General features: G+C 53.4%; 1 protein-coding gene across 1 annotated transcript in view; it reads left to right on the top strand.

Annotated features, from left to right (window-relative positions):
* The window catches only part of fastk (Fas-activated serine/threonine kinase), a 107,945-nt gene that overhangs the window by 70,048 nt on the left and 10,656 nt on the right, over window positions 1-27,241 (top strand). The window contains exons 7-8 of the mRNA XM_072468564.1: window positions 10,038-10,761; window positions 11,120-11,234. Of these exons, the coding sequence (XP_072324665.1) occupies window positions 10,038-10,761; window positions 11,120-11,234 (839 nt within the window). The remainder of the gene's footprint in view (window positions 1-10,037; window positions 10,762-11,119; window positions 11,235-27,241) is intronic.

A 27,241-nucleotide genomic window follows, 5' to 3' on the forward strand; every position in this document is an offset into this window, starting at 1 on the left:
GGTCAGTACTGAGGGAGTGCTGCACTGTCAGAGGGTCTGTACTGAGGGAGCGCCGCACTGTCAGAGGGTCAGTACTGAGGGAGTGCTGCACTGTCAGAGGGTCAGTACTGAGGGAGTGCTGCACTGTCAGAGGGTCTGTACTGAGGGAGCGCCGCACTGTCAGAGGGTCAGTACTGAGGGAGTGCTGCCCTGTCAGAGGGTCAGTACTGAGGGAGTGCCGCACTGTCAGAGGGTCAGTACTGAGGGAGTGCTGCACTGTCAGAGGGTCTGTACTGAGGGAGCGCCGCACTGTCAGAGGGTCAGTACTGAGGGAGTGCTGCACTGTCAGAGGGTCAGTACTGAGGGAGTGCCGCACTGTCCGAGGGTCAGTACTGAGAGAGTGCCGCACTGTCCGAGGGTCAGTACTGAGGGAGTGCAGCACTGTCAGAGGGTCAGTACTGAGGGAGCGCCGCACTGTCAGAGGGTCAGTACAGAGGGAATGCCGCACTGTCAGAGGGTCAGTTCTGAGGGAGTGCCGCACTGTCAGAGGGTCAGTACTGAGGGAGTGCTGCACTGTCAGAGGGTCAGTACTGAGGGAGTGCTGCACTGTCAGAGGGTCAATACGGAGGGAATGCCGCACTGTCAGTGGGTCAGTTCTGAGGGAGTGCCGCACTGTCAGAGGGTCAGTACTGAGGGAGCGCCGCACTGTCAGAGGGTCAGTACTGAGGCAGTGCCGCACGGTCAGAGGGTCAGTACTGAGGGAGTGCCGCACGATCAGACGGTCAGTACTGAGGGAGTGCCGCACGGTCAGACGGTCAGTACTGAGGGAGTGCCGCACTGTCAGAGGGTCAGCACTGAGGGACTGCCGCACTGTCGGAGGGTCAGTACTGAGGGAGTGCCGCACTGTCGGAGGGTCAGTACTGAGGGAGTGCCGCACTGTCAGACGGTCAGTACTGAGGGAGTGCCGCACTGTCAGACGGTCAGTACTGAGGGAGTGCTGCACTGTCAGAGGGTCAGTACTGAGGGAGTGCTGCACTGTCAGAGGGTCAGTACTGAGGGAGTGCCGCACTGTCGGAGGGTCAGTACTGAGGGAGTGCCGCACTGTCAGAGGGTCAGGACTGAGGGAGTGCAGCACTGTCAGAGGGTCAGTACTGAGGGAGTGCTGCACTGTCAGAGGGTCAGTACTGAGGGAGTGCTGCACTGTCAGAGGGTCAGCACTGAGGGAGTGCCGCACTGTCGGAGGGTCAGTACTGAGGGAGTGCTGCACTGTCAGAGGGTCAGCACTGAGGGAGTGCCGCACTGTCGGAGGGTCAGTACTGAGGGAGTGCCGCACTGTCAGAGGGTCAGCACTGAGGGAGTGCCGCACTGTCAGAGGGTCAGTACTGAGGGAGTGCTGCACTGTCGGAGGGTCAGTACTGAGGGAGTGCTGCACTGTCAGAGGGTCAGCACTGAGGGAGTGCCGGAGGGTCAGTACTGAGGGAGTGCCGCACTGTCAGAGGGTCAGTACTGAGGGAGTGCTGCACTGTCAGAGGGTCAGTACTGAGGGAGTGCTGCACTGTCAGAGGGTCAATACTGAGGGAGTGCCGCACGATCAGACGGTCAGTACTGAGGGAGTGCCGCACTGTCAGAGGGTCAGTACTGAGGGAGTGCCGCACGGTCAGAGGGTCAGTACTGAGGGAGTGCCGCACTGTCAGAGGGTCAGTACTGAGGGAGTGCCGCACTGTCAGAGGGTCAGTACTGAGGGAGCGCCGCACTGTCAGAGGGTCAGTACTGAGGCAGTGCCGCACGGTCAGACGGTCAGTACTGAGGGAGTGCCGCACTGTCAGAGGGTCAGTACTGAGGGAGTGCCGCGCGTTCAGAGGGTCAGTACTGAGGGAGTGCCGCACGGTCAGACGGTCAGTACTGAGGGAGTGCCGCACTGTCAGAGGGTCAGTACCGAGGGAGTGCCGCACTGTCGGAGGGTCAGTACTGAGGGAGTGCCGCACTGTCAGAGGGTCAGTACTGAGGGAGTGCCGCACTGTCAGAGGGTCAGTACTGAGGGAGTGCTGCACTGTCAGAGGGTCAGTACTGAGGGAGTGCTGCACTGTCAGAGGGTCAGTACTGAGGGAGTGCCGCACTGTCAGAGGGTCAGTACTGAGGGAGTGCTGCGTTGTCAGAGGGTCAGTACTGAGGGAGTGCCGCACTGTCAGAGGGTCAGTACTCAGGGAGTGCAGCACTGTCAGAGGGTCAGTACTGAGGGAGTGCTGCACTGTCAGAGGGTCAGTACTGAGGGAGTGCCGCACTGTCAGAGGGTCAGTACTGAGGGAGTGCCGCACTGTCAGAGGGTCAGTACTGAGGGAGTGCTGCACTGTCAGAGGGACAGCGCTGAGGGAGTGCCGCACTGTCAGAGGGTCAGTACTGAGGGAGTGCCGCACTGTCAGGAGGGTCAGTACTGAGGGAGTGCCGCACTGTCAGAGGGTCAGTACTGAGGGAGTGCTGCGTTGTCAGAGGGTCAGTACTGAGGGAGTGCCGCACTGTCAGAGGGTCAGTTCTGAGGGAGTGCCGCACTGTCAGAGGGTCAGTACTGAGAGAGTGCCGCACTGTCAGAGGGTCAGTACTGAGGGAGTGCCGCACTGTCAGAGGGTCAGTACTGAGGGAGCGCCGCACGGTCAGAGGGTCAGTACTGAGGGAGTGCCGCACGATCAGACGGTCAGTACTGAGGGAGTGCCGCACGGTCAGACGGTCAGTACTGAGGGAGTGCCGCACTGTCAGAGGGTCAGTACTGAGGGAGCGCCGCACTGTCAGAGGGTCAGTACTGAGGCAGTGCCGCACGGTCAGAGGGTCAGTACTGAGGGAGTGCCGCACGATCAGACGGTCAGTACTGAGGGAGTGCCGCACGGTCAGACGGTCAGTACTGAGGGAGTGCCGCACTGTCAGAGGGTCAGCACTGAGGGACTGCCGCACTGTCGGAGGGTCAGTACTGAGGGAGTGCCGCACTGTCGGAGGGTCAGTACTGAGGGAGTGCCGCACTGTCAGACGGTCAGTACTGAGGGAGTGCCGCACTGTCAGACGGTCAGTACTGAGGGAGTGCTGCACTGTCAGAGGGTCAGTACTGAGGGAGTGCTGCACTGTCAGAGGGTCAGTACTGAGGGAGTGCCGCACTGTCGGAGGGTCAGTACTGAGGGAGTGCCGCACTGTCAGAGGGTCAGGACTGAGGGAGTGCAGCACTGTCAGAGGGTCAGTACTGAGGGAGTGCTGCACTGTCAGAGGGTCAGTACTGAGGGAGTGCTGCACTGTCAGAGGGTCAGCACTGAGGGAGTGCCGCACTGTCGGAGGGTCAGTACTGAGGGAGTGCTGCACTGTCAGAGGGTCAGCACTGAGGGAGTGCCGCACTGTCGGAGGGTCAGTACTGAGGGAGTGCCGCACTGTCAGAGGGTCAGCACTGAGGGAGTGCCGCACTGTCAGAGGGTCAGTACTGAGGGAGTGCTGCACTGTCGGAGGGTCAGTACTGAGGGAGTGCTGCACTGTCAGAGGGTCAGCACTGAGGGAGTGCCGGAGGGTCAGTACTGAGGGAGTGCCGCACTGTCAGAGGGTCAGTACTGAGGGAGTGCTGCACTGTCAGAGGGTCAGTACTGAGGGAGTGCTGCACTGTCAGAGGGTCAATACTGAGGGAGTGCCGCACGATCAGACGGTCAGTACTGAGGGAGTGCCGCACTGTCAGAGGGTCAGTACTGAGGGAGTGCCGCACGGTCAGAGGGTCAGTACTGAGGGAGTGCCGCACTGTCAGAGGGTCAGTACTGAGGGAGTGCCGCACTGTCAGAGGGTCAGTACTGAGGGAGCGCCGCACTGTCAGAGGGTCAGTACTGAGGCAGTGCCGCACGGTCAGACGGTCAGTACTGAGGGAGTGCCGCACTGTCAGAGGGTCAGTACTGAGGGAGTGCCGCGCGTTCAGAGGGTCAGTACTGAGGGAGTGCCGCACGGTCAGACGGTCAGTACTGAGGGAGTGCCGCACTGTCAGAGGGTCAGTACCGAGGGAGTGCCGCACTGTCGGAGGGTCAGTACTGAGGGAGTGCCGCACTGTCAGAGGGTCAGTACTGAGGGAGTGCCGCACTGTCAGAGGGTCAGTACTGAGGGAGTGCTGCACTGTCAGAGGGTCAGTACTGAGGGAGTGCTGCACTGTCAGAGGGTCAGTACTGAGGGAGTGCCGCACTGTCAGAGGGTCAGTACTGAGGGAGTGCTGCGTTGTCAGAGGGTCAGTACTGAGGGAGTGCCGCACTGTCAGAGGGTCAGTACTCAGGGAGTGCAGCACTGTCAGAGGGTCAGTACTGAGGGAGTGCTGCACTGTCAGAGGGTCAGTACTGAGGGAGTGCCGCACTGTCAGAGGGTCAGTACTGAGGGAGTGCCGCACTGTCAGAGGGTCAGTACTGAGGGAGTGCTGCACTGTCAGAGGGACAGCGCTGAGGGAGTGCCGCACTGTCAGAGGGTCAGTACTGAGGGAGTGCCGCACTGTCAGGAGGGTCAGTACTGAGGGAGTGCCGCACTGTCAGAGGGTCAGTACTGATGGAGTGCCGCACTGTCAGAGGGTCAGTTCTGAGGGAGCGCCGCACTGTCAGAGGGTCAGTACTGAGGGAGCGCGGCACTGTCTGAGGGTCAGTACTGAGGGAGCGCGGCACTGTCAGAGGGCCAGTACTGAGGGAGCGCGGCACTGTCAGAGGGTCAGTACTGAGGGAGTGCCGCACTGTCAGAGGGTCAGTACTGAGGGAGTGCTGCACTGTCAGGAGGGTCAGTACTGAGGGAGTGCCGCACTGTCAGAGGGTCAGTATTGAGGGAGTGCCGCACTGTCAGAGGGTCAGTTCTGAGGGAGCGCCGCACTGTCAGAGGGTCAGTACTGAGGGAGCGCGGCACTGTCTGAGGGTCAGTACTGAGGGAGCGCGGCACTGTCAGAGGGTCAGTACTGAGGGAGTGCCGCACTGTCAGAGGGCCAGTACTGAGGGAGCGCGGCACTGTCTGAGGGTCAGTACTGAGGGAGCGCCGCACTGTCAGAGGGTCAGTACTGAGGGAGTGCTGGACTGTCAGAGTGTCAGTACTGAGGGAGTGCTGCACTGTCAGGAGGGTCAGTACTGAGGGAGTGCCGCACTGTCAGGAGGGCTTCAACTTCTTCCCCTGTCCCATGATCCCGAGTGACCAACACTCTGTCTATCGCAGCCTTGAATACACTCAACGATGGAGCATCCAAAACTCTCGGGCAGAGAATTCCAAAGATTCACAATTCTTCCTGAAACTCCCCCGCTGCCAATGATGATGCTGTTGAGGATAAACATTGACCAGGACACTGGGAACATTTTACAGTGCTTCTTCGAATAGTGCCATAAAATCTTATACATTCATCTGAACACCTTGGTTTAACACCTCATCAGAAAGATGGGGGTGGCACAGCGGCTAGCACTGCTCTCTCGCAACGCCAGGGCGGCACAGCGGCTAGCACTGCTGTCTCAGCACCAGGGTGGCACAGCGGCTAGCACTGCTGTCTCAGCACCAGGGTGGCACAGCTGCTCGCACTGCTGTCTCACAGCGCCAGGGCAGCACAGCGGCTAGCACTGCAGTCTCACAGCGCCAGGGCAGCACAGCGGCTAGCACTGCGCTCTCACAATGCCAGGGCAGCACAGCGGCTAGCACTGCTGCCTCACAGCGCCAGGGTAGCACAGCGGCTAGCACTGCAGTCTCACAATGCCAGGGCAGCACAGCGGCTAGCACTGCTGTCTCACGGCGCCAGGGTAGCACAGCAGCTAGCACAGCAGCTAGCACTGCTGTCTCACAATGCCAGGGCAGCACGGTGGCACAGCGGCTAGCACTGCTGTCTCACAATGCCAGGGCAGCACAGCGGCTAGCACTGCTGTCTCACAATGCCAGGGCAGCACAGCAGCTAGCACTGCTGTCTCACAATGCCAGGGCAGCACGGTGGCACAGCGGCTATCACTGCTGCCTCGCAGGGCCAGGGTGGCACAGCGGCTATCACTGCTGTCTCACAATGCCAGGGCAGCACAGCGGCTAGCACTGCTGCCTCGCAGTGCCAGGGTGGCACAGCGGCTAGCACTGCTGTCTCGCAGTGCCAGGGTGGCACAGCGGCTAGCACTGCTGTCTCTCAGTGCCAGGGTAGCACAGCAGCTATCACTGCTGTCTCGCAGTGCCAGGGTAGCACAGCGGCTATCACTGCTGTCTCGCAGTGCCAGGGTGGCACAGCGGCTATCACTGCTGTCTCGCAGTGCCAGGGTAGCACAGCGGTTATCACTGCTGTCTCGCAGTGCCAGGGTGGCACAGCGGCTAGCACTGCTGTCTCACAGTGCCAGGGTAGCATAGCGGCTATCACTGCTGTCTCACAGTGCCAGGGTAGCATAGCGGCTAGCACTGCTGTCTCGCAGCGCCAGGGCAGCACGGTGGCACAGCAAACGAAGAACAAAGAAATGTACGGCACAGGAACAGGCCCTTCGGCCCTCCAAACCCATGCTGCCCGACTAAACTACAATCTTCTACACGTCCTGGGTCCGCATCCCTCTATTCCCATCCTGTTCATATATTTGTCAAGATGCCCCTTATTTTTTTTTTTATTAAATATTTTATTGAAAATTTTTGGTCAACCAACACAGTACATTGTGCATCCTTTACACAATATTATAACAACACATATAACAATGACCTCTTTTATAAACAAAAAATGAATAAATAATAACAAAAATGAAAACTAGCCCTAATTGGCAACTGCCTTGTCACAAGTAACACTCTCCAAAAATATAATTTAACAGTCCAATATATAATTATCTGTAGCAACGACCTATACATACTATACAGTATATATTAACAACCCTGAGAGTCCTTCTGGTTCCTCCACCCCCCCCCCCCCCCCCTTCCCCCCCGATCCTGGGCTGCTGCTGCTGCCTTCTTTTTCCCATTCCGTCTATCTTTCTGCGAGGTATTCGACGAACGGTTGCCACCGCCTGGTGAACCCTTGAGCCGACCCCCTTAGGACGAACTTAATCCGCTCTAGCTTTATAAGATGCCCCTTAAACGTCACTATCGTCCCTGCTTCCACCACCTCCTCCGGTAGCGAGTTCCAGGCACCCACTACCCTCTGCGTAAAAACCTGCCTCGTACATCTACTCTAAGCCTTGCCCCTCGCACCTTAAACCTATGCCCCCTAGTAATTGCCCCCTCTTCCCTGGGAAAAAGCCTCTGACTATCCACTCTGTCTATGCCCCTCATAATTTTGTAGACCTCTATCAGGTCACCCCTCAACCTCCTTCGTTCCAGTGAGAACAAACCGAGTTTATTCAATCGCTCCTCATAGCTAATGCCCTCCATACCAGGCAACATCCTGGTAAATCTCTTCTGCACCCTCTCTAAAGCCTCCACATCCTTCTGGTAGTGTGGCGACCAGAATTGAACACTATACTCCAAGTGTGGCCTAACTAAGGTTCTATACAGCTGCAACATGACTTGCCAATTCTTATACTCAATGCCCCGGCAGCTAGCCCTTCTGCCTCAAAGCGCCAGGGACCTGGTTTCAATTCCGGCTTGGGTCACTGTCTGTGTGGAGTCTGCACGTTCTCCCCGTGTCTGCGTGGGTTTCCACTGGGTGCTCCAGTTTCCTACCACAGTCCAAAGATGTGCAAGTTAGGCGGATTGGCCATGCTAAATTGCTCCTTAGTGTCCAAAAGGTAAGGTGGGGGCTTGCGTCTCGGTAGGATGCTCATTCAGAGGGTCAACGCAGACTCGATGGGCCTTCTCCTATGATTCTATGAACGATGGCACCTCCAGCAGTGCAGTAACTCCCTCTGTGTCAGCTTTTCCAAGGGCTTCATGGTGATGTTTCCTTATACAAAGCCACAGATTACACAATTTATTCAATTTCTCAACATGTTCTACGTTCTATGTCACAGCATGGATTATGACACACAAAGAGGCCATTTGCCCCATCGGGTCCATTTTGCCTTTCCCTGGAGCAATCCAGCCAGTCCTCTGATTCTGCATCTGTTCCCCAAAATCTTAAATCCGTTTCGGCCCCCCCCGCCCCCCCCTCCCCAACCATTGACTTGCACCATCAGTCAATGGGAACAGTTTTTCTTTGTCGACCTTGTCTAAAGCCGGCATTATCTTGTGCACCTCCAGCAAATCTCCCCTCAAGTCTCCTTTGCTCCCAGGGGATCACCTCCAGCTTTTCCGACCGAACCTTGCAGCTCGAATCCCTGATCTCTGGAACCATTTGAGTAAATGTGCTTTGCACCCTCTCAATCTCTCGCGTCCTGGTTCAATAAGGAGCAGGAGCAGACGACCTCCCCGTCGAGCCGCCTCCACCATTCAGTGTCACAATGGCCGATGCCGGGCATCAACTTCTTCCCATATCCCATCATCCCGAGTGACCCAAACTCTGTCTATCGCAGCCTTGAATAAACTCAACGATGGAGCATCCATAACCCTCAGGTAGAGAATTCCAAAGATTCCCGAAGATCCCCACCCCGGTATTCCCCGACCAGAGGAAGCAATGAGCCGGATTTTATGGGGCATTTGCTCGCTCCCAACCCCCTCCCCCTGCAAAGTCGGCCGGGAGCCCTCCTTGTTGCCATTTAACGGTCATTATGGTGGTCAATAGGCTGGATCTTCTGCCCTGAGCGACAGGAATTGGGTGGCTGGTAGCTCTGCAGGCTCAGCAGCATCAGGGGCAGCGGTGGTCAGTCCCAGGACGACTGGCAACCTCAACGGTGATCATCACTGATGAAATGAAATGAAAATCGCTTATTGTCACAAGTAGGCTTCAATGAAGTTACTGTGAAAAGCCTCTAGTCGCCACATTCCGGCGCCTGTTCGGGGAGGCTGGGACGGGTAAGTGAGGGAGATGTCGCCAGTCAGGCTGTCATACCCTGGCGAGAGGGTGTCTGCTGCCTGGGTTTTCTCCAGGTGCTCCGGTTTCTTCCCACAGTTAAAGGTGTGCAGGTTACTGGGATTGAGCGGGGGAGTGGACCTAGGTTGGGTGTTCTTCAGAGGGTTGGTGCAGAATCGATGAGCCGAATAGCCTCCTTCTGCATTGTTCGGATTACATGGAACACTTACAAATTTAGCACATTTGGGAAAAAAAATTCTATTCTTTTTTAAAAATAAATTTAGAGTACCCAATTAATTTTTTCCAATTGAGGGGCAGTTTAGCGTGGCCAATCCACCTACCCTGCACATCTTTGGGTTGTGGGGGCGAAACCCACGCAAACACGGGGAGAATGTGCAGACTCCACACGGACAGTGACCCAGGGCCGCGATCGAACATGGGTCCTCATCGCTACCCACTGAGCCACCATGCTGCCCATTTCTATTCTTACAACCAGAGTGAATATCTTTGCACTTCCCTACATTATAGTGCATCTGCTACCATTTTGCTCACTCACTCAACCTGTTTATGTCTCTTTGCTGCCTCTTTGTGTCCTCCTCGCAGCTTACATTCCTGCCGAACTTTGTGTCATCAGCAAACTTAGACACATTACCCTGTCTCTTCATCTGAGCCACTAGTTTAGATTGTAAATAGTAGGGTCCCAGTACTGGCATATTAGTCACAGTCTCACAAATGGCCCATTTACCCCTACTCACTCTCTTAGCCAATTCTCTGTCCATGACAATATCTCACCCCCAGCTCCATGAGTCCTTATCATTTGTGCAGCCTTTTGGAAATCAAACCGGATTTCTCTCCTTTAAAAACCCATGTTGATTTTGTTTGATCATACTCTTGAGTTTGTAAGTGTATTGTTAAGAATTCCTTAAGCATAAATTTGAACTCATGACTCTTGGGTTCCCAGTGCAGAAGCAGAATTGCACCCTTACTGTACCCTTAACACATACCTGCACACAGCACCAGTAATGTTTGTAGAAAAGGAAGGACCACCTGAATTTCTGGCTCTGATAGTTAGATATTGAATAAGATATTCTGGAATTACCCTCCTCCGCTACAGCTCAACCAGTTCAGGGTTCATGGTGGGCGTATGGGAATGGACCTAAATGATGGATGTGCTATTATTTACATGTTCTTTTTTGCTTTGTTGCAGATTTCTTACTGTGGATAAATGGTTCTGGCACTGTTCTTCATATTAACGGTACCGTTCACAATGCTGGCACTCCTTTGTGTCCCCCTGGCCCCAATTCAAAACCCACCGAGAACCCTACTTCCCTGCACATCCAACCTGACATCCCCTCCCTCACCTCCGAGTTCCAGAAATTCTCACCCTTTGGGCTTGACGAGGTGGCATCGAAAGAGAAGAGAGACGGTGATCTCACAACTGAGGTGGATTACCTCGCTCAGATCCCGCCCCTGGGCGGCAGTGCGCGTTCCAGCGCGGCCTCCATCTTGACCAACTCAACCATCGAATACAATGCTTATTACCCCCCTTCGAACTACTACACCAGCCTTACCAAGGAGCAGTCGCTGGAGAGTCAGGAAAGCTCCACGCTCAGCAGCCCGTCTGACAGTTTGAACCAGGTTCCCAACACCACCAGCTGCTCACCGGTCGTGGGCTCCAGTTCCCTCTTTCAGTTCCCCATCGGAAAGATCCTGGACGAGGAAACGGAGGCGACCACCCAAAACCAAGAGCACAATCTCTTTAGGCCAGAGCAGTCTACTCCTGGTTTTTATGACAGCCCTCACTACCCTGAGAGCCAGGGCAGCATTGGGCAGACGGACATGGTGAGCCCGGTGCCATCACCTCTTCAAATCTCCAACCGATCGCCGCTGATTGAAAAAGAGAGATCCCCGGACAGGGAACAAGTGAACAGGTAAACACAAGGGGATTCACTTGGGAGGTCACTCAATAGGCGAGAACCTGGCTTGAATTTGATTTGTGCCTTACCCAACTGTTTACAAAATGCCGAGGTGGTTGTTTGTCGCTCTCCAGAGAGCGGTAGTGGAGTGACTGGTTAACACTGTGAGCTACAGAGAAGCAGAAAGCGAGAGATGATTTTGTTTTTTGCAACCGAGCAGTTTGAATATGCAACAGAGCGCAATGTTGGAAGCTGAGACGCTTGTGATGGCTTTCGTCTGTAAATCCTGGGCAAATGGGATATTAGATCTGAACTACCTACCCAGTCTGACTGTTAAGCTTCATCAGTAACACCTCCTTCCCAACTCCCACAGGATTGTGATGTCGGTGAATGACAAATGGCATTACTGCCACAATTCGGACGTGTTGGTGGGGTCTCGAGCAATGAGGGATCGACACCTGCGACTACTGGGATATACGATTCTGCAGGTACAATGCTTCACTTCATCAAATTACTGAACGTTGTTACGACACCCTGGGCTGGGGAATGGTCAATTTCAGCTCCACGGGCCCCAGAGTCACAACACAAGTGAATTAACCAATAATTCTGATAAAAGTACCCGAAAATCTTTAGCCCTTTGCTGTCCAGTAATTAGAGTCACCAGGTTTGTAAGTTTAAACACAAGGAAAGGGTGAAAAATATTTTATTTAGGGGCAGAGTCCAAAATTGCCCTTAGTGTCCATAATTGCCCTTCATGTTGGGTGGAGGTGTTGACCTTGGGTAGGGTGCTCTTTCCAAGAGCCGGTGCAGACTCGATGGGCCGAGTGGCCTCCTTCTGTACTGTAAATTCTATGATAATCTTTGGGTTATCATAGAATTGCAAACTCCACACGGACAGTGACCCGGGGCTGGGATCAAACCCGGGTCCTCGGCGCCGTGAGACAGCAGTGCTAACCACTGCGTGGCCGTGCTGCCCTGGGGTGAAAAATAATAAGGATGAAAGTCAAAAGATAAGAATCTTTGCTTCAGATGGTCGGTTTGTTCGTAGCTTTGCTTCAATCCCGGCCTTAAATTCAAGGCTTTTCCTGTGGATTAACTCGGGTATTTGTGGTTTCAGAAATAAACACCGTCTCTCTCTGGAGAAAAAGGTAAAAATTTGACTTTGCCTACAGCCCGTGATGACTTTCCTATAGATCGATTCAGTCAGATTTTCAGTACTTACAACAATTAGCAGCTTTCTGGAAAGGCTAATCTGAGGCTCTACCTCTGTGCTGCCAGAATCCAAACGGAAAACAAAACCATCATGGTGACTCTGACATCTCAGTGGGGGCAGATCCCAAACTAATCCCACTGCCCCACTCTCTCTCCATAGCCCTGTATCAATCCCAAACTAATCCCACTGCCCCACTCTCTCCCCATAGCCCTGTATCAATCCCAAACTAATCCCACTGCCCAGCTCTCTCCCCATAGCCCTGTCTCAATCCCAAACTAATCCCACTGCCCCGCTCTCTCCCCATAGCCCTGTATCAATCCCAAACTAATACCACTGCCCAGCTCTCTACCCATAGCCCTATATCAATCCCGAACTAACCCCACTGCCCCGCTCTCTCCCCATAGCCCTGTATCAATCCCAAACTAATCCCACTGCCCCGCTCTCTCCCCATAGCCCTGTATCAATCCCAAACTAATCCCACTGCCCCGCTCTCTCCCCATAGCCCTGTATCAATCCCAAACTAATCCCACTGCCCCGCTCTCTCCCCATAGCCCTGTATCAATCCCAAACTAACCCCACTGCCCCGCTCTCTCCCCATAGCCCTGTATCAATCCCAAACTAATACCACTGCCCCACTCTCTCCCCATAGCCCTGTATCAATCCCAAACTAACCCCACTGCCCCACTCTCTGCCCATAGCCCTGTATCAATCCCAAACTAATCCCACTGCCTCCCTCCCCATAGCCCTGTATCAATCCCAAAGTAATCCCACTACCCCGCTCTCTCCCCATAGCCCTGTTTCAATCCCAAACTTATCCCACTGCCTCACTCACTCCCCCATAGCCCTGTTTCAATCCCAAACTAATCCCACTGCCTCACTCCCTCCCCATAGCCCTGTATCAATCCCCAAACTAATCCCACTGCCCCAATCTCTCCCCATAGCCCTGTATCAATCCCAAACTAATCCCACTGCCCCACTTCCCATAGCCCAGTATCAATCCCCCAACTAATCCCACTGCCCCACTCTCTCCCCATAGCCCAGTATCAATCCCCACACTAATCCCACTGCCCCACTCTCTCCCCATAGCCCAGTATCAATCCCCAACTAATCCCACTGCCCCACTCTCTCCCCATAGCCCTGAATCAATCCCCCAACTAATCCCACTGCCCCACACTCTTGCCACAGCCCTGTATCAATCCCAAAACTAATCCCACTGCCCCACTCTCTCGCCACAGCCCTGTATCAATCCCAAACTAACCCCACTGCCCCGCTCTCTCCCAGTAGCCCTGTATCAATCCCAAACTAATCCCACTGCCCAGCTCTCTACCCATAGCCCTGTATCAATCCCCCAACTAATCCCACTGCCCCACTCTCTCCCCATAGCCCAGTATCAATCCCCAAACTAATCCCACTGCCCCACTCTCTCCCCATAGCCCTGAATCAATCCCCCAACTAATCCAACTACCCCACTCTCTCCCCATAACCCTGTATCAATCCCCCAACTAATCCCACTGCCCCACTTTCTCCCTATAGCCCTGTATCAATCCCAAACTAATCCCACTGCCCCGCTCTCTCCCCATAGCCCTGTACAAATTCCCAAACTAATCCCACTGCCCCGCTCTCTCCCCATAGCCCAGTATCAATCCCCCAACTAATCCCACTGCCCCGCTCTCTCCCCATAGCCCTGTATCAATCCCAAACTATTCCCACCGCCCCGCTCTCTACCCATAGCCCTGTATCAATCCCAAACTAATCCCACTGCCCCGCTCTCTCCCCATAGCCCTGTATCAATCCCAAACTAATCCCACTGCCCCGCTCTCTCCCCATAGCCCTGTATCAATCCCAAACTAATCCCACTGCCCCGCTCTCTCCCCATAGCACTGTATCAATCCCCAAACTAATCCCACTGCCCCGCTCTCTCCCCATAGCCCTGTGTCAATCCCCCAACTAATCCCACTGGCCCACTCTCTCCCCATAGCCCAGTATCAATCCCCAAACTAATCCCACTGCCCCACTCTCTCCCCACAGCCCTGTATCAATCCCAAACTAATCCCACTGCCCCGCTCTCTCTCCATAGCCCTGTATCAATCCCCCAACTAATCCCACTGCCCCACTCTCTCCCCATAGCCCAATATCAATCCCCAAACTAATCCCACTGCCCCACTCTCTCCCCATAGCCCTGAATCAATCCCCCAACTAATCCAACTACCCCGCTCTCTCCCCATAGCCCTGTACAAATTCCCAAACTAATCCCACTGCCCCACTCTCTCCCCATAGCCCAGTATCAATCCCCCAACTAATCCCACTGCCCCACTCTCTCCTCATAGCCCTGTATCAATCCCAAACTAATCCCACTGCCCCGCTCTCTCCCCATAGCCCTGTATCAATCCCCCAACTAATCCCACCGCCCCACTCTCTCCCCATAGCCCAGTATCAATGCCCACACTAATCCCACTGCCCCACTCTCTCCCCATAGCCCAGTATCAATCCCCAACTAATCCCACTGCCCCACTCCCACCCCATAGCCCTGAATCAATCCCCCAACTAATCCCACTGCCCCACTCTCTCCCCATAGCCCTGTATCAATCCCCCAATTAATTCCACTGCCCCACACTCTTGCCACAGCCCTGTATCAATCCCCAAACTAATCCCACTGCCCCACTCTCTCCCCAGAGCCCTGTATCAATCCCAAACTAATCCAACTGTCCCACTCTCTCCCCAGAGCACTATCAATCCCAAACTAATCCCACTGCCCCACTCTATCACCATAGCCCTGTATCAATCCCCAAACTAATCCCACTGCCTCACTCTGTCCCCATAGCCCTGTATCAATCCCCACACTAATCCCACTGCCCCACTCTCTCCCCATAGCCCTGTATCAATCCCCAAACTAATCCCACTGCCCCACTCTCTCCCCATAGCCCTGTATCAATCCCCAAACTAATCCCACTACCTCACTCTCTCCCCATAGCCCTGTATCAATCCCAAACTAATCCCACTGCCTCCCTCCCTCCCCATAGCCCTGCATAAATCCCCAAACTAATTCCACTGCCCCCACTCTCTCCCCATAGCCCTGTATCAATCCCCAAACTAATCCCACTGCCTCACTCTCTCCACATAGCCCTGTATCAATCCCAAACTAATCCCACTGCCTCCCACCCTCCCCATGCCCCTGTATCAATCCCCAAACTAATCCCACTGTCCCACTCTCTCCCCATAGTCCTGTATCAATCCCCACACTAATCCCACTGCCCCACTCTCTCCCCATAGCCCTGTATCAATCCCCCAACTAATCCCACTGCCCCACTCTCTCCCCATAGCCCTGTATCAATACCAAACTAATTCCACTGCCCTACTCTCTCCCCATAGCCCTGAATCAATCCCCCAACTAATCCCACTACCCCACACAATCCCCATAGCCCTGTATCAATCCCCCAACTAATCCCACTGCCCCACTCTCCCCATAGCCCTGTATCAATCCCCCAACTAATCCCACTGCCCCACACTCTTGCCACAGCCCTGTATCAATCCCAAACTAATCCGACTGCCCCACTCTCTCGCCACAGCCCTGTATCAATCCCAAACTAATCCCACTGCCCCACTCTCTCGCCACAGCCCTGTATCAATCCCAAATAATCACACTGCCCCGCTCTCTCCCCATAGCCCTGTATCAATCCCCAAACTAATCCCACTGCCCCGCTCTCTCCCCATAGCCCTGTATCAATCCCAAACTAATCCCACTGCCCTGCTCTCTCCCCATAGCCCTGTATCAATCCCAAACTAATCCCACTGCCCCGCTCTCTCCGCATCGCCCTGTATCAATCCCAAACTATTCCCACCGCGCCGCTCTCTACCCATAGCCCTGTATCAATCCCAAACTAATCCCACTGCCTCCCTCCCTCCCCATAGCCCTGTATCAATCCCAAACTAATCCCACTGCCCCACTCTCTCCCCATAGCCCTGTATCAATCCCAAACTAATCCCACTGCCCCGCTCTCTACCCATAGCCCTGTATCAATCCCCAAACTAACCCCACCGCCCCGCTCTCTACCCATAGCCCTGTATCAATCCCAAACTAATCCCACTGCCCCGCTCTCTCCCCAAAGCCCTGTATCAATCCCAAACTAATCCCACTGCCCCGCTCTCTCCCCATAGCCCAGTATCAATCCCCCAAATAATCCCACTGCCCCGCTCTCTCCCCAAAGCCCTGTATCAATCCCAAACTATTCCCACCGCCCCGCTCTCTACTCATAGCCCTGTATCAATCCCAAACTAATCCCACTGCCTCCCTCCCTCCCCATAGCCCTGTATTAATCCCAAACTAATCCCACCGCTCTGCTCTCTACCCATAGCCCTGTATCAATCCCAAACTAATCCCACTGCCCCGCTCTCTCCCCAAAGCCCTGTATCAATCCCAAACTAATCCCACTGCCCCGTTCTCTACCCATAGCCCTGTATCAATCCCAAACTAATCCCACTGCCCCGCTCTCTCCCCATAGCCCTGTATCAATCCCAAACTAATCCCACTGCCCCGCTCTCTCCCCATAGCCCTGTATCAATCCCAAACTAATCCCACTGCCCCGCTCTCTCCCCATAGCGCTGTATCAATCCCCAAACTAATCCCACTGACCCGCTCTCTCCCCATAGCCCTGTGTCAATCCCCCAACTAATCCCACTGGCCCACTCTCTCCCCATAGCCCAGTATCAATCCCCAAACTAATCCCACTGCCCCACACTCTCCCCATAGCCCTGTATCAATCCCAAACTAATCCCACTGCCCCACTCTCTCCCCATAGCCCAGTATCAATCCCCAAACTAATCCCACTGCCCCACTCTCTCCCCATAGCCCTGAATCAATCCCCCAACTAATCCAACTACCCCGCTCTCTCCCCATAGCCCTGTACAAATTCCCAAACTAATCCCCCTGCCCCGCTCTCTCCCCATAGCCCAGTATCAATCCCCCAACTAATCCCACTGCCCCACTCTCTCCCATAGCCCTGTATCAATCCCAAACTAATCCCACTGCCCCGCTCTCTCCCCATAGCCCTGTATCAATCCCCCAACTAATCCCACCGCCCCACTCTCTCCCCATAGCCCAGTATCAATCCCCAACTAATCCCACTGCCCCACTCTCTCCCCATAGCCCTGAATCAATCCCCCAACTAATCCAACTACCCCACTTTCTCCCCATAGCCCTGTATCAATCCCCCAACTAATCCCACTGCCCCACTCTCTCCCCATAGCCCTGTATCAATCCCCCAATTAATCCCACTGCCCCACACTCTTGCCACAGCCCTGTATCAATCCCCAAACTAATCCCACTGCCCCACTCTCTCCCCAGAGCCCTGTATCAATCCCAAACTAATCCAACTGTCCCACTCTCTCCCCAGAGCACTATCAATCCCAAACTAATCCCACTGCCCCACTCTCTCCCCATAGCCCTGTATCAATCCCCAAACTAATCCCACTGCCTCACTCTCTCCCCATAGCCCTGTATCAATCCCCACACTAATCCCACTGCCCCACTCTCTCCCCATAGCCCTGTATCAATCCCCAAACTAATCCCACTGCCCCACTCTCTCCCCATAGCCCTGTATCAATCCCCAAACTAATCCCACTGCCCCACTCTCTCCCCATAGCCCTGTATCAATCCCAAACTAATCCCACTGCCTCCCTCCCTCCCCTTAGCCCTGTATCAATCCCCAAACTAATTCCACTGCCCCCACTCTCTCCCCATAGCCCTGTATCAATCCCCAAACTAATCCCACTGCCTCACTCTCTCCCCATAGCCCTGTATCAATCCCCCAACTAATCCCACTGCCCCACTCTCTCCCCATAGCCCTGTATCAATCCCCCAACTAATCCCACTGCCCCACTCTCTCCCCATAGCCCTGTATCAATACCAAACTAATCCCACTGCCCTACTCTCTCCCATAGCCCTGAATCAATCCCCCAACTAATCCCACTGCCCCACTCTCTCCCCATAGCCCTGTATCAATCCCCCAACTAATCCCACTGCCCCACAATCTTGCCACAGCCCATTATCAATCACAAACTAATCCGACTGCCCCACTCTCTCGCCACAGCCCTGTATCAATCCCAAACTAATCCCACTGCCCCACTCTCTCGCCACAGCCCTGTATCAATCCCAAATAATCCCACTGCCCCGCTCTCTCCCCATAGCCCTGTATCAATCCCCAAACTAATCCCACTGCCCTGCTCTCTCCCCATAGCCCTGTATCAATCCCAAACTAATCCCACTGCCCTGCTCTCTCCCCATAGACCTGTATCAATCCCAAACTAATCCCACTGCCCCGCTCTCTCCCCATCGCCCTGTATCAATCCCAAACTATTCCCACCGCCCCGCTCTCTACCCATAGCCCTGTATCAATCCCAAACTAATCCCACTGCCTCCCTCCGTCCCCATAGCCCTGTATCAATCCCAAACTAATCCCACTGCCCCACTCTCTCCCCATAGCCCTGTATCAATCCCCAAACTAACCCCACCGCCCCGCTCTCTACCCAGAGCCCTGTATCAATCCCATACTAATCCCACTGCCCCGCTCTCTCCCCAAAGCCCTGTATCAATCCCAAACTAATCCCACTGCCCCGCTCTCTACCCATAGCCCTGTATCAATCCCAAACTAATCCCACTGCCCCGCTCTCTCCCCATAGCCCTGTATCAATCCCAAACTAATCCCACTGCCCCGCTCTCTCCCCATTGCACTGTATCAATCCCCAAACTAATCCCACTGCCCCGCTCGCTCCACATAGCCCTGTGTCAATCCCCCAACTAATCCCACTGGCCCACCCTCTCCCCATAGCCCAGTATCAATCCCCAAACTAATCCCACTGCCCCACTCTCTCCCCATAGCCCTGTATCAATCCCAAACTAATCCCACTGCCCCGCTCTCTCCCCATAGCCCACTATCAATCCCCACACTAATCCCACTGCCCCACTCTCTCCCCATAGCCCAGTATCAATCCCCAACTAATCCCACTGCCCCACTCTCTCCCCATAGCCCTGAATCAATCCCCCAACTAATCCCACTGCCCCACTCTCTCCCCAGAGCCCTGTATCAATCCCAAACTAATCCAACTGCCCCGCTCTCTCCCCAGAGCACTGTATCAATCCCAAACTAATCCCACTGCCTCGCTCTCTCCCCAGAGCACTGTATCAATCCCAAACTAATCCCACTGCCCCACTCTCTCGCCACAGCCCTGTATCAATCCCAAACTAATCCCACTGCCCCGCTCTCTCGCCACAGCCCTGTATCAATCCCAAACTAACCCCACTGCCCCGCTCTCTCCCCAGAGCCCTGTATCAATCCCAAACTAATCCCACTGCCCCACTCTCTCCCCATAGCCCTGTATCAATCCCCAAACTAATCCCAGTGCCTCACTCCCTCCTCATAGCCCTGTATCAATCCCAAACTAATCCCACTGCCCCACTCTCTCCCCATAGCCCTGTTTCAATCCCAAACTAATCCCACTGCCTCACACCCTCCCCATAGCCCTGTATCAATCCCCAAACTAATTCCATTGCCCCCACTCTCTACCCATACCCCTGTATCAATCCCCAAACTAATCCCACTGTCCCACTCTCTCCCCATAGCCCTGTATCAATCCCCACACTAATCCCACTGCCCCACTCTCTCCCCATAGCCCTGTATCAATCCCCAAACTAATCCCTCTGCCCCACTCTCTCCACATAGCCCTGTATCAATACCAAACAATCCCACTGCCCTACTCTCTCCCCATAGCCCTGAATCAATCCCCCAACTAATCCCACTACCCCACACTCTCCCCATAGCCCTGTATCAATCCCCCAACTAATCCCACTGCCCCACTCTCTCCCCATAGCCCTGTGTCAATCCCCCAACTAATCCCACTGCCCCACACTCTTGCCACAGCCCTGTATCAATCCCAAACTAATCCGACTGCCCCACTCTCTCGCCACAGCCCTGTATCAATCCCCCAACTAATCCCACTGCCCCACTCTCTCGCCACAGCCCTGTATCAATCCGAAACTAATCCCACTGCCCCACTCTCTCGCCACAGCCCTGTATCAATCCCAAACTAATCCCACTGCCCCACTCTCTCCCCAGAGCCCTGTATCAATCCCAAACTAATCCCACTGCCTCCCTCCCTCCCCATAGCCCTGTATCAATCCCCAAACTAATCCCACTGCCCCACTCTCTCCCCATAGCCCTGTATCAATCCCAAACTAATCCCACTGCCTCCCTCCCTCCCCATAGCCTTGTATCAATCCCCAAACTAATTCCACTGCCCCCACTCTCTCCCCATAGCCCTGTATCAATCCCCAAACTAATCCCACTGCCTCACTCTCTCCCCATAGCCCTGTATCAATCCCCCAACTAATCCCACTGCCCCACTCTCTCCCCATAGCCCTGTATCAATCCCCCAACTAATCCCACTGCCCCACTCTCTCCCCATAGCCCTGTATCAATACCAAACTAATCCCACTGCCCTACTCTCTCCCATAGCCCTGAATCAATCCCCCAACTAATTCCACTGCCCCACTCTCTCCCCATAGCCCTGTATCAATCCGCCAACTAATCCCACTGCCCCACAATCTTGCCACAGCCCATTATCAATCACAAACTAATCCGACTGCCCCACTCTCTCGCCACAGCCCTGTATCAATCCCAAACTAATCCCACTGCCCCACTCTCTCGCCACAGCCCTGTATCAATCCCAAATAATCCCACTGCCCCGCTCTCTCCCCATAGCCCTGTATCAATCCCCAAACTAATCCCACTGCCCTGCTCTCTCCCCATAGCCCTGTATCAATCCCAAACTAATCCCACTGCCCTGCTCTCTCCCCATAGCCCTGTATCAATCCCAAACTAATCCCACTGCCCTGCTCTCTCCCCATCGCCCTGTATCAATCCCAAACTATTCCCACCGCCCCGCTCTCTACCCATAGCCCTGTATCAATCCCAAACTAATCCCACTGCCTCCCTCCGTCCCCATAGCCCTGTATCAATCCCAAACTAATCCCACTGCCCCACTCTCTCCCCATAGCCCTGTATCAATCCCCAAACTAACCCCACCGCCCCGCTCTCTACCCATAGCCCTGTATCAATCCCATACTAATCCCACTGCCCCGCTCTCTCCCCAAAGCCCTGTATCAATCCCAAACTAATCCCACTGCCCCGCTCTCTACCCATAGCCCTGTATCAATCCCAAACTAATCCCACTGCCCCGCTCTCTCCCCATAGCCCTGTATCAATCCCAAACTAATCCCACTGCCCCGCTCTCTCCCCATAGCACTGTATCAATCCCCAAACTAATCCCACTGCCCCGCTCGCTCCCCATAGCCCTGTGTCAATCCCCCAACTAATCCCACTGGCCCACTCTCTCCCCATAGCCCTGAATCAATCCCCCAACTAATCCCACTGCCCCACACTCTTGCCACAGCCCTGTATCAATCCCAAACTAATCCAACTGCCCCGCTCTCTCCCCAGAGCACTGTATCAATCCCAAACTAATCCCACTGCCTCACTCTCTCCCCAGAGCACTGTATCAATCCCAAACTAATCCCACTGCCCCACTCTCTCGCCACAGCCCTGTATCAATCCCAAACTAATCCCACTGCCCCACTCTCTCGCCACAGCCCTGTATCAATCCCAAACTAACCCCACTGCCCCGCTCTCTCCCCAGAGCCCTGTATCAATCCCAAACTAATCCCACTGCCCCACTCTCTCCCCATAGCCCTGTATCAATCCCCAAACTAATCCCAGTGCCTCACTCCCTCCTCATAGCCCTGTATCAATCCCAAACTAATCCCACTGCCCCACTCTCTCCCCATAGCCCTGTTTCAATCCCAAACTAATCCCACTGCCTCACACCCTCCCCATAGCCCTGTATCAATCCCCAAACTAATTCCATTGCCCCCACTCTCTACCCATACCCCTGTATCAATCCCCAAACTAATCCCACTGTCCCACTCTCTCCCCATAGCCCTGTATCAATCCCCACACTAATCCCACTGCCCCACTCTCTCCCCATAGCCCTGTATCAATCCCCAAACTAATCCCTCTGCCCCACTCTCTCCACATAGCCCTGTATCAATACCAAACAATCCCACTGCCCTACTCTCTCCCCATAGCCCTGAATCAATCCCCCAACTAATCCCACTACCCCACACTCTCCCCATAGCCCTGTATCAATCCCCCAACTAATCCCACTGCCCCACTCTCTCCCCATAGCCCTGTGTCAATCCCCCAACTAATCCCACTGCCCCACACTCTTGCCACAGCCCTGTATCAATCCCAAACTAATCCGACTGCCCCACTCTCTCGCCACAGCCCTGTATCAATCCCAAACTAATCCCACTGCCCCACTCTCTCGCCACAGCCCTGTATCAATCCCAAACTAATCCCACTGCCCCACTCTCTCGCCACAGCCCTGTATCAATCCCAAACTAATCCCACTGCCCCACTCTCTCCCCATAGCCCTGTATCAATCCCCAAACTAATCCCACTGCCTCACTCCCTCCTCATACCCCTGTATCAATCCCAAACTAATCCCACTGCCCCACTCTCTCCCCAGAGCCCTGTATCAATCCCAAACTAATCCCACTGCCTCCCTCCCTCCCCATAGCCCTGTATCAATCCCCAAACTAATTCCACTGCCCCTACTCTCTATCCATAGCCCTGTATCAATCCCCAAACTAATCCCACTGTCCCACTCTCTCCCCATAGCCCTGTATCAATCCCAAACTAATCCCACTGCCCCGCTCTCTCCCCATAGCCCTGTATCAATCCCCAGCTAATCCCACAGCCCCGCTCTCTCCCCATAGCCCTGTTTCAATCCCAAACTAAACCCACTGCCTCACTCACTCCCCCATAGCCCTGTTTCAATCCCAAACTAATCCCACTGCCTCACTCCCTCCCCATAGCCCTGTTTCAATCCCAAACTAATCCCACTGCCCCATTCTCTCCCCATAGCCCTGTATCAATCCCAAACTAAACCCACTGCCCCACTTCCCATAGCCCTGTATCAATCCCCAAACTAATCCCACTGCCCCACTCTCTCCCCATAGCCCTGTATCAATCCCCAGACTAATCCCACTGCCCCACTCTCTTCCCAGAGCCCTGTATCAATCCCCAAACTAATGCCACTGCCCCACTCTCTTCCTATAGCCCTGTATCAATCCCCAAATTAATGCCACTGCCTCACTTCTTCCCCATAGCCCTGTATCAATCCCCAAGCTAATCCCACTGCCCCCCTCTCTCCCCTTCGCCCTGTTTCAATCCCCCAACTAATCCCACTACCCCACTCTCTCCCCGTAGCCCTGTATCAATACCAAACTAATCCCACTGCCCCACTCTCTCCCCATCGCCCTGTGTCAATCCCCAAACTAATCCCACTGCCCCACTCCCCATCGCCCTGTATCAATCCCCAAACTAATCCCACTGCCCCGCCCTCACCCCATAGCCCTGTATCAATCCCAAACTAATTCCACTGCCCCGCTCTCTCCCCATAGCCCTGCATCAATACCAAACTAACCCCACTGCCCCACTCTCTCCCCATAGCCCTGTATCAATCCCAAACCCCACTGCCCCACTCTCTCTCCATAGGCCTGTATCAATCCCAAACTAATCCCACTGCCCCACTCTCTCCCCATAGCCCTGTATCAATCCCAAACTAATCCCACTGCCCCACTCTCTCCCCATAGCCCTGTATCAATCCCAAACAAATCCCACTCTCTCCCCATTTCTCTGTATCAATCCCAAGTTTATCCCCTTTGCCCTGTAAATCTACTTTTCCAAGCACATGTCCAGTTTCCTTTTGAAATGATTATTGTTTTCCATTTCCACCAACTCCAGAGGCAGAGAGTTCGGGTCATTAGCACTCACTGTATAAAGATCTTCCTCACATTCCCCTGTGTCCCGTATCAAACCATAAGTCTGTGACCCCCACCCCCCAGTCCTTGTACTATCAGCCAATGGGAGCAGCTTTTCTTTGTCTACCTTATCTAAACCTGCCTCGTTATGTGCACCTCTATCACTTCACCCCTCAGTCTCCTTTGCTCCCAGGAGATCACCCCTCAGCTTCCCCAAGCTAACCTTGTAGCTAAAATCCCTAATCCCTGGCCCCATTGTGGTAAATCTCCCTCCGTATCATCTCCTTCCTTCCGATGGTGACCAGAGCTGGACACAATTCTCTAGTTGGGGCCTAACCTGAGCTTTATAAAGGTTCGGCATAACTTCCCGCTTTTGTACTCAATGACTCTGTTTATGAAGCCCAAGATCTCTGATGCTTTGCTAATCACTCTCTCAATGTGTCCTGCCACTTTAATTGGTCGATGAGCATGAAGTTTCAGGTTCCTCTGTCGCTGCCCGATCTTTAGAATTATCTTGCGTGTCTCTATCCTTCTGCCAAAATGCATCAGCGCACATTGGGCTTAATTTGGGCACATTTTAGAACATAAGGAGAAGGAGGAGTAATGATATTGTCACTGGAATAGTAACCCAGAGACCCAGGGTAATGGTATTGTCACTGGAATAGTGACCCAGAGTAATGTTATTGTCACTGGACTAGTAACCCAGAGACCCAGGGTAATGGTATTGTCACTGGAATAGAAACCCAGAGACCCAGGGTAATGGTATTGTCACTGGATTAGTAACCCAGAGACCCAGGGTAATGGTATTGTCACTGGAATAGTAACCCAGAGACCCAGGGTAATGGTATTGTCACTGGATTAATAACCCAGAGACCCAGAGTAATGGTATTGTCACTGGATTAGTAACCCAGAGACCCAGGGTAATGGTATTGTCACTGGAATAGTAACCCAGAGACCCAGGGTAATGGTATTGTCACTGGATTAATAACCCAGAGACCCAGGGTAATGGTATTGTCACTGGAATAGTAACCCAGAGACCCAGGGTAATGGTATTGTCACTGGATTAGTAACCCAGAGACCCAGGGTAATGGTATTGTCACTGGAATAGTAACCCAGAGACCCAGGGTAATGGTATTGTCACTGGATTAATAACCCAGAGACCCAGAGTAATGGTATTGTCACTGGAATAGTAACCCAGAGACCCAGGGTAATGGTATTGTCACTGAAATAGTAACCCAGAGTAATGGTATTGTCACTGGAATAGTAACGCAGAGACCCAGGGTAATGGTATTGTCACTGGATTAGTAACCCAGAGACCCAGGGTAATGGTATTGTCACTGGAATAGTAACCCAGAGACCCAGGGTAATGGTATTGTCACTGGAATAGTAACCCAGAGACCCAGGGTAATGGTATTGCCTCTGGATTAGTAACCCAGAGACCCAGGGTAATGGCATTGTCACTGGAATAGTACCCCAGAGACCCAGAGTAATGGTAATGTAAGTGGAATAGTAACCCAGAGACCCAGGGTAATGGTATTGTCACTGGAATAGTAACCCAGAGACCCAGGGTAATGGTATTGTCACTGGAATAGTAACCCAGAGACCCAGGGTAATGGTATTGTCACTGGAATAGTAACCCAGAGACCCAGGGTAATGGTATTGTCACTGGAATAGTAACCCAGAGACCCAGGGTAATGGTATTGTCAGTGGAATAGTAACCCAGAGACCCAGGGTAATGGTATTGTCACTGGAATAGTAACCCAGATATAGATATAGAACAATACAGCGCAGTACAGGCCCTTCGGCCCACGATGTTGCACCGAAACAAAAGCCATCTAACCTACACTATGCCATTATCATCCATATGTTTATCCAATAAACTTTTAAATGCCCTCAATGTTGGCGAGTTCACTACTGTAGCAGGTAGGGCATTCCACGGCCTCACTACTCTTTGCGTAAAGAACCTACCTCTGACCTCTGTCCTATATCTATTACCCCTCAGTTTAAAGTTATGTCCCCTCGTGCCAGCCATTTCCATCCGCGGGAGAAGGCTCTCACTGTCCACCCTATCCAACCCCCTGATCATTTTGCATGCCTCTATTAAGTCTCCTCTTAACCTTCTTCTCTCCAACGAAAACAACCTCAAGTCCATCAGCCTTTCCTCATAAGATTTTCCCTCCACACCAGGCAACATCCTGGTAAATCTCCTCTGCACACGCTCCAAAGCCTCCACGTCCTTCCTATAATGCGATGACCAGAACTGTACGCAATACTCCAAATGCGGCCGCACCAGAGTTCTGTACAGCTGCAACATGACCTCCCGACTCCGGAACTCAATCCCTCTACCAATAAAGGCCAACACTCCATAGGCCTTCTTCACAACCCTATCAACCTGGGTGGCAACTTTCAGGGATGTATGTACATGGACACCTAGATCCCTCTGCTCATCCACACTTTCAAGAACTTTACCATTAGCCAAATATTCTGCATTCCTGTTATTCCTTCCAAAGTGAATCACCTCACACTTCTCTACATTAAACTCCATTTGCCACCTCTCAGCCCAGCTCTGCAGCTTATCTGTATCCCTCTGTAACCTGCTACATCCTTCCACACTATCGACAACACCACCGACTTTAGTATCGTCTGCAAATTTACTCACCCACCCTTCTGCGCCTTCCTCAGAGACCCAGGGTAATGGTATTGTCACTGGACTAGTAACCCAGAGACCCAGGGTAATGGTATTGTCACTGGAATAGTAACCCAGAGACCCAGGGTAATGGTATTGTCACTGGATTAATTTTTTTTTAAAAATAATATTTTATTGAAAATTTTTGGTCAAGCAACACAGTACATTGTGCATCCTTTACACAACATTGTAACAATACAGATAATAATGACCTTTTTTAAATTTAAACAAAAACAACAACAAATAAATAAATATTAAATAACAAAAAATAAAAACTAGCCCTAATTGGCAACTGCCTTGTCTCAGGCCACACCCCCCCCCCCCATCCCCCCAAGTCCTGGGCCGCTGCTGCTGCCTTCTTTGTTCTCCCCTATCTATCTTTCCGCAAGATATTCGACGAACGGAGTAAACCCTTGAGCCGACCCCCTTAGGACGAACTTAATCCGCTCTAACTTTATGAACCCCGCCATATCATTTATCCAGGTCTCCACCCCCGGGGGCTTGGCTTCTTTCCACATTAGCAATATTCTGCGCCGGGCTACTAGGGACGCAAAGGCCAAAACATCGGCCTCTTTCGCCTCCTGCACTCCCGGCTCTTGTGCAACCCCAAATATAGCCAACCCCCAGCTTGGTTCGACCCGGACTCCTACTACTTTCGAAAGCACCTTTGTCACCCCCATCCAAAACCCCTGTAGTGCCGGGCATGACCAAAACATATGGG

This window comes from Scyliorhinus torazame, chromosome 11, assembly GCF_047496885.1.
Source record: "Scyliorhinus torazame isolate Kashiwa2021f chromosome 11, sScyTor2.1, whole genome shotgun sequence".
NCBI lineage: Eukaryota > Metazoa > Chordata > Chondrichthyes > Carcharhiniformes > Scyliorhinidae > Scyliorhinus > Scyliorhinus torazame.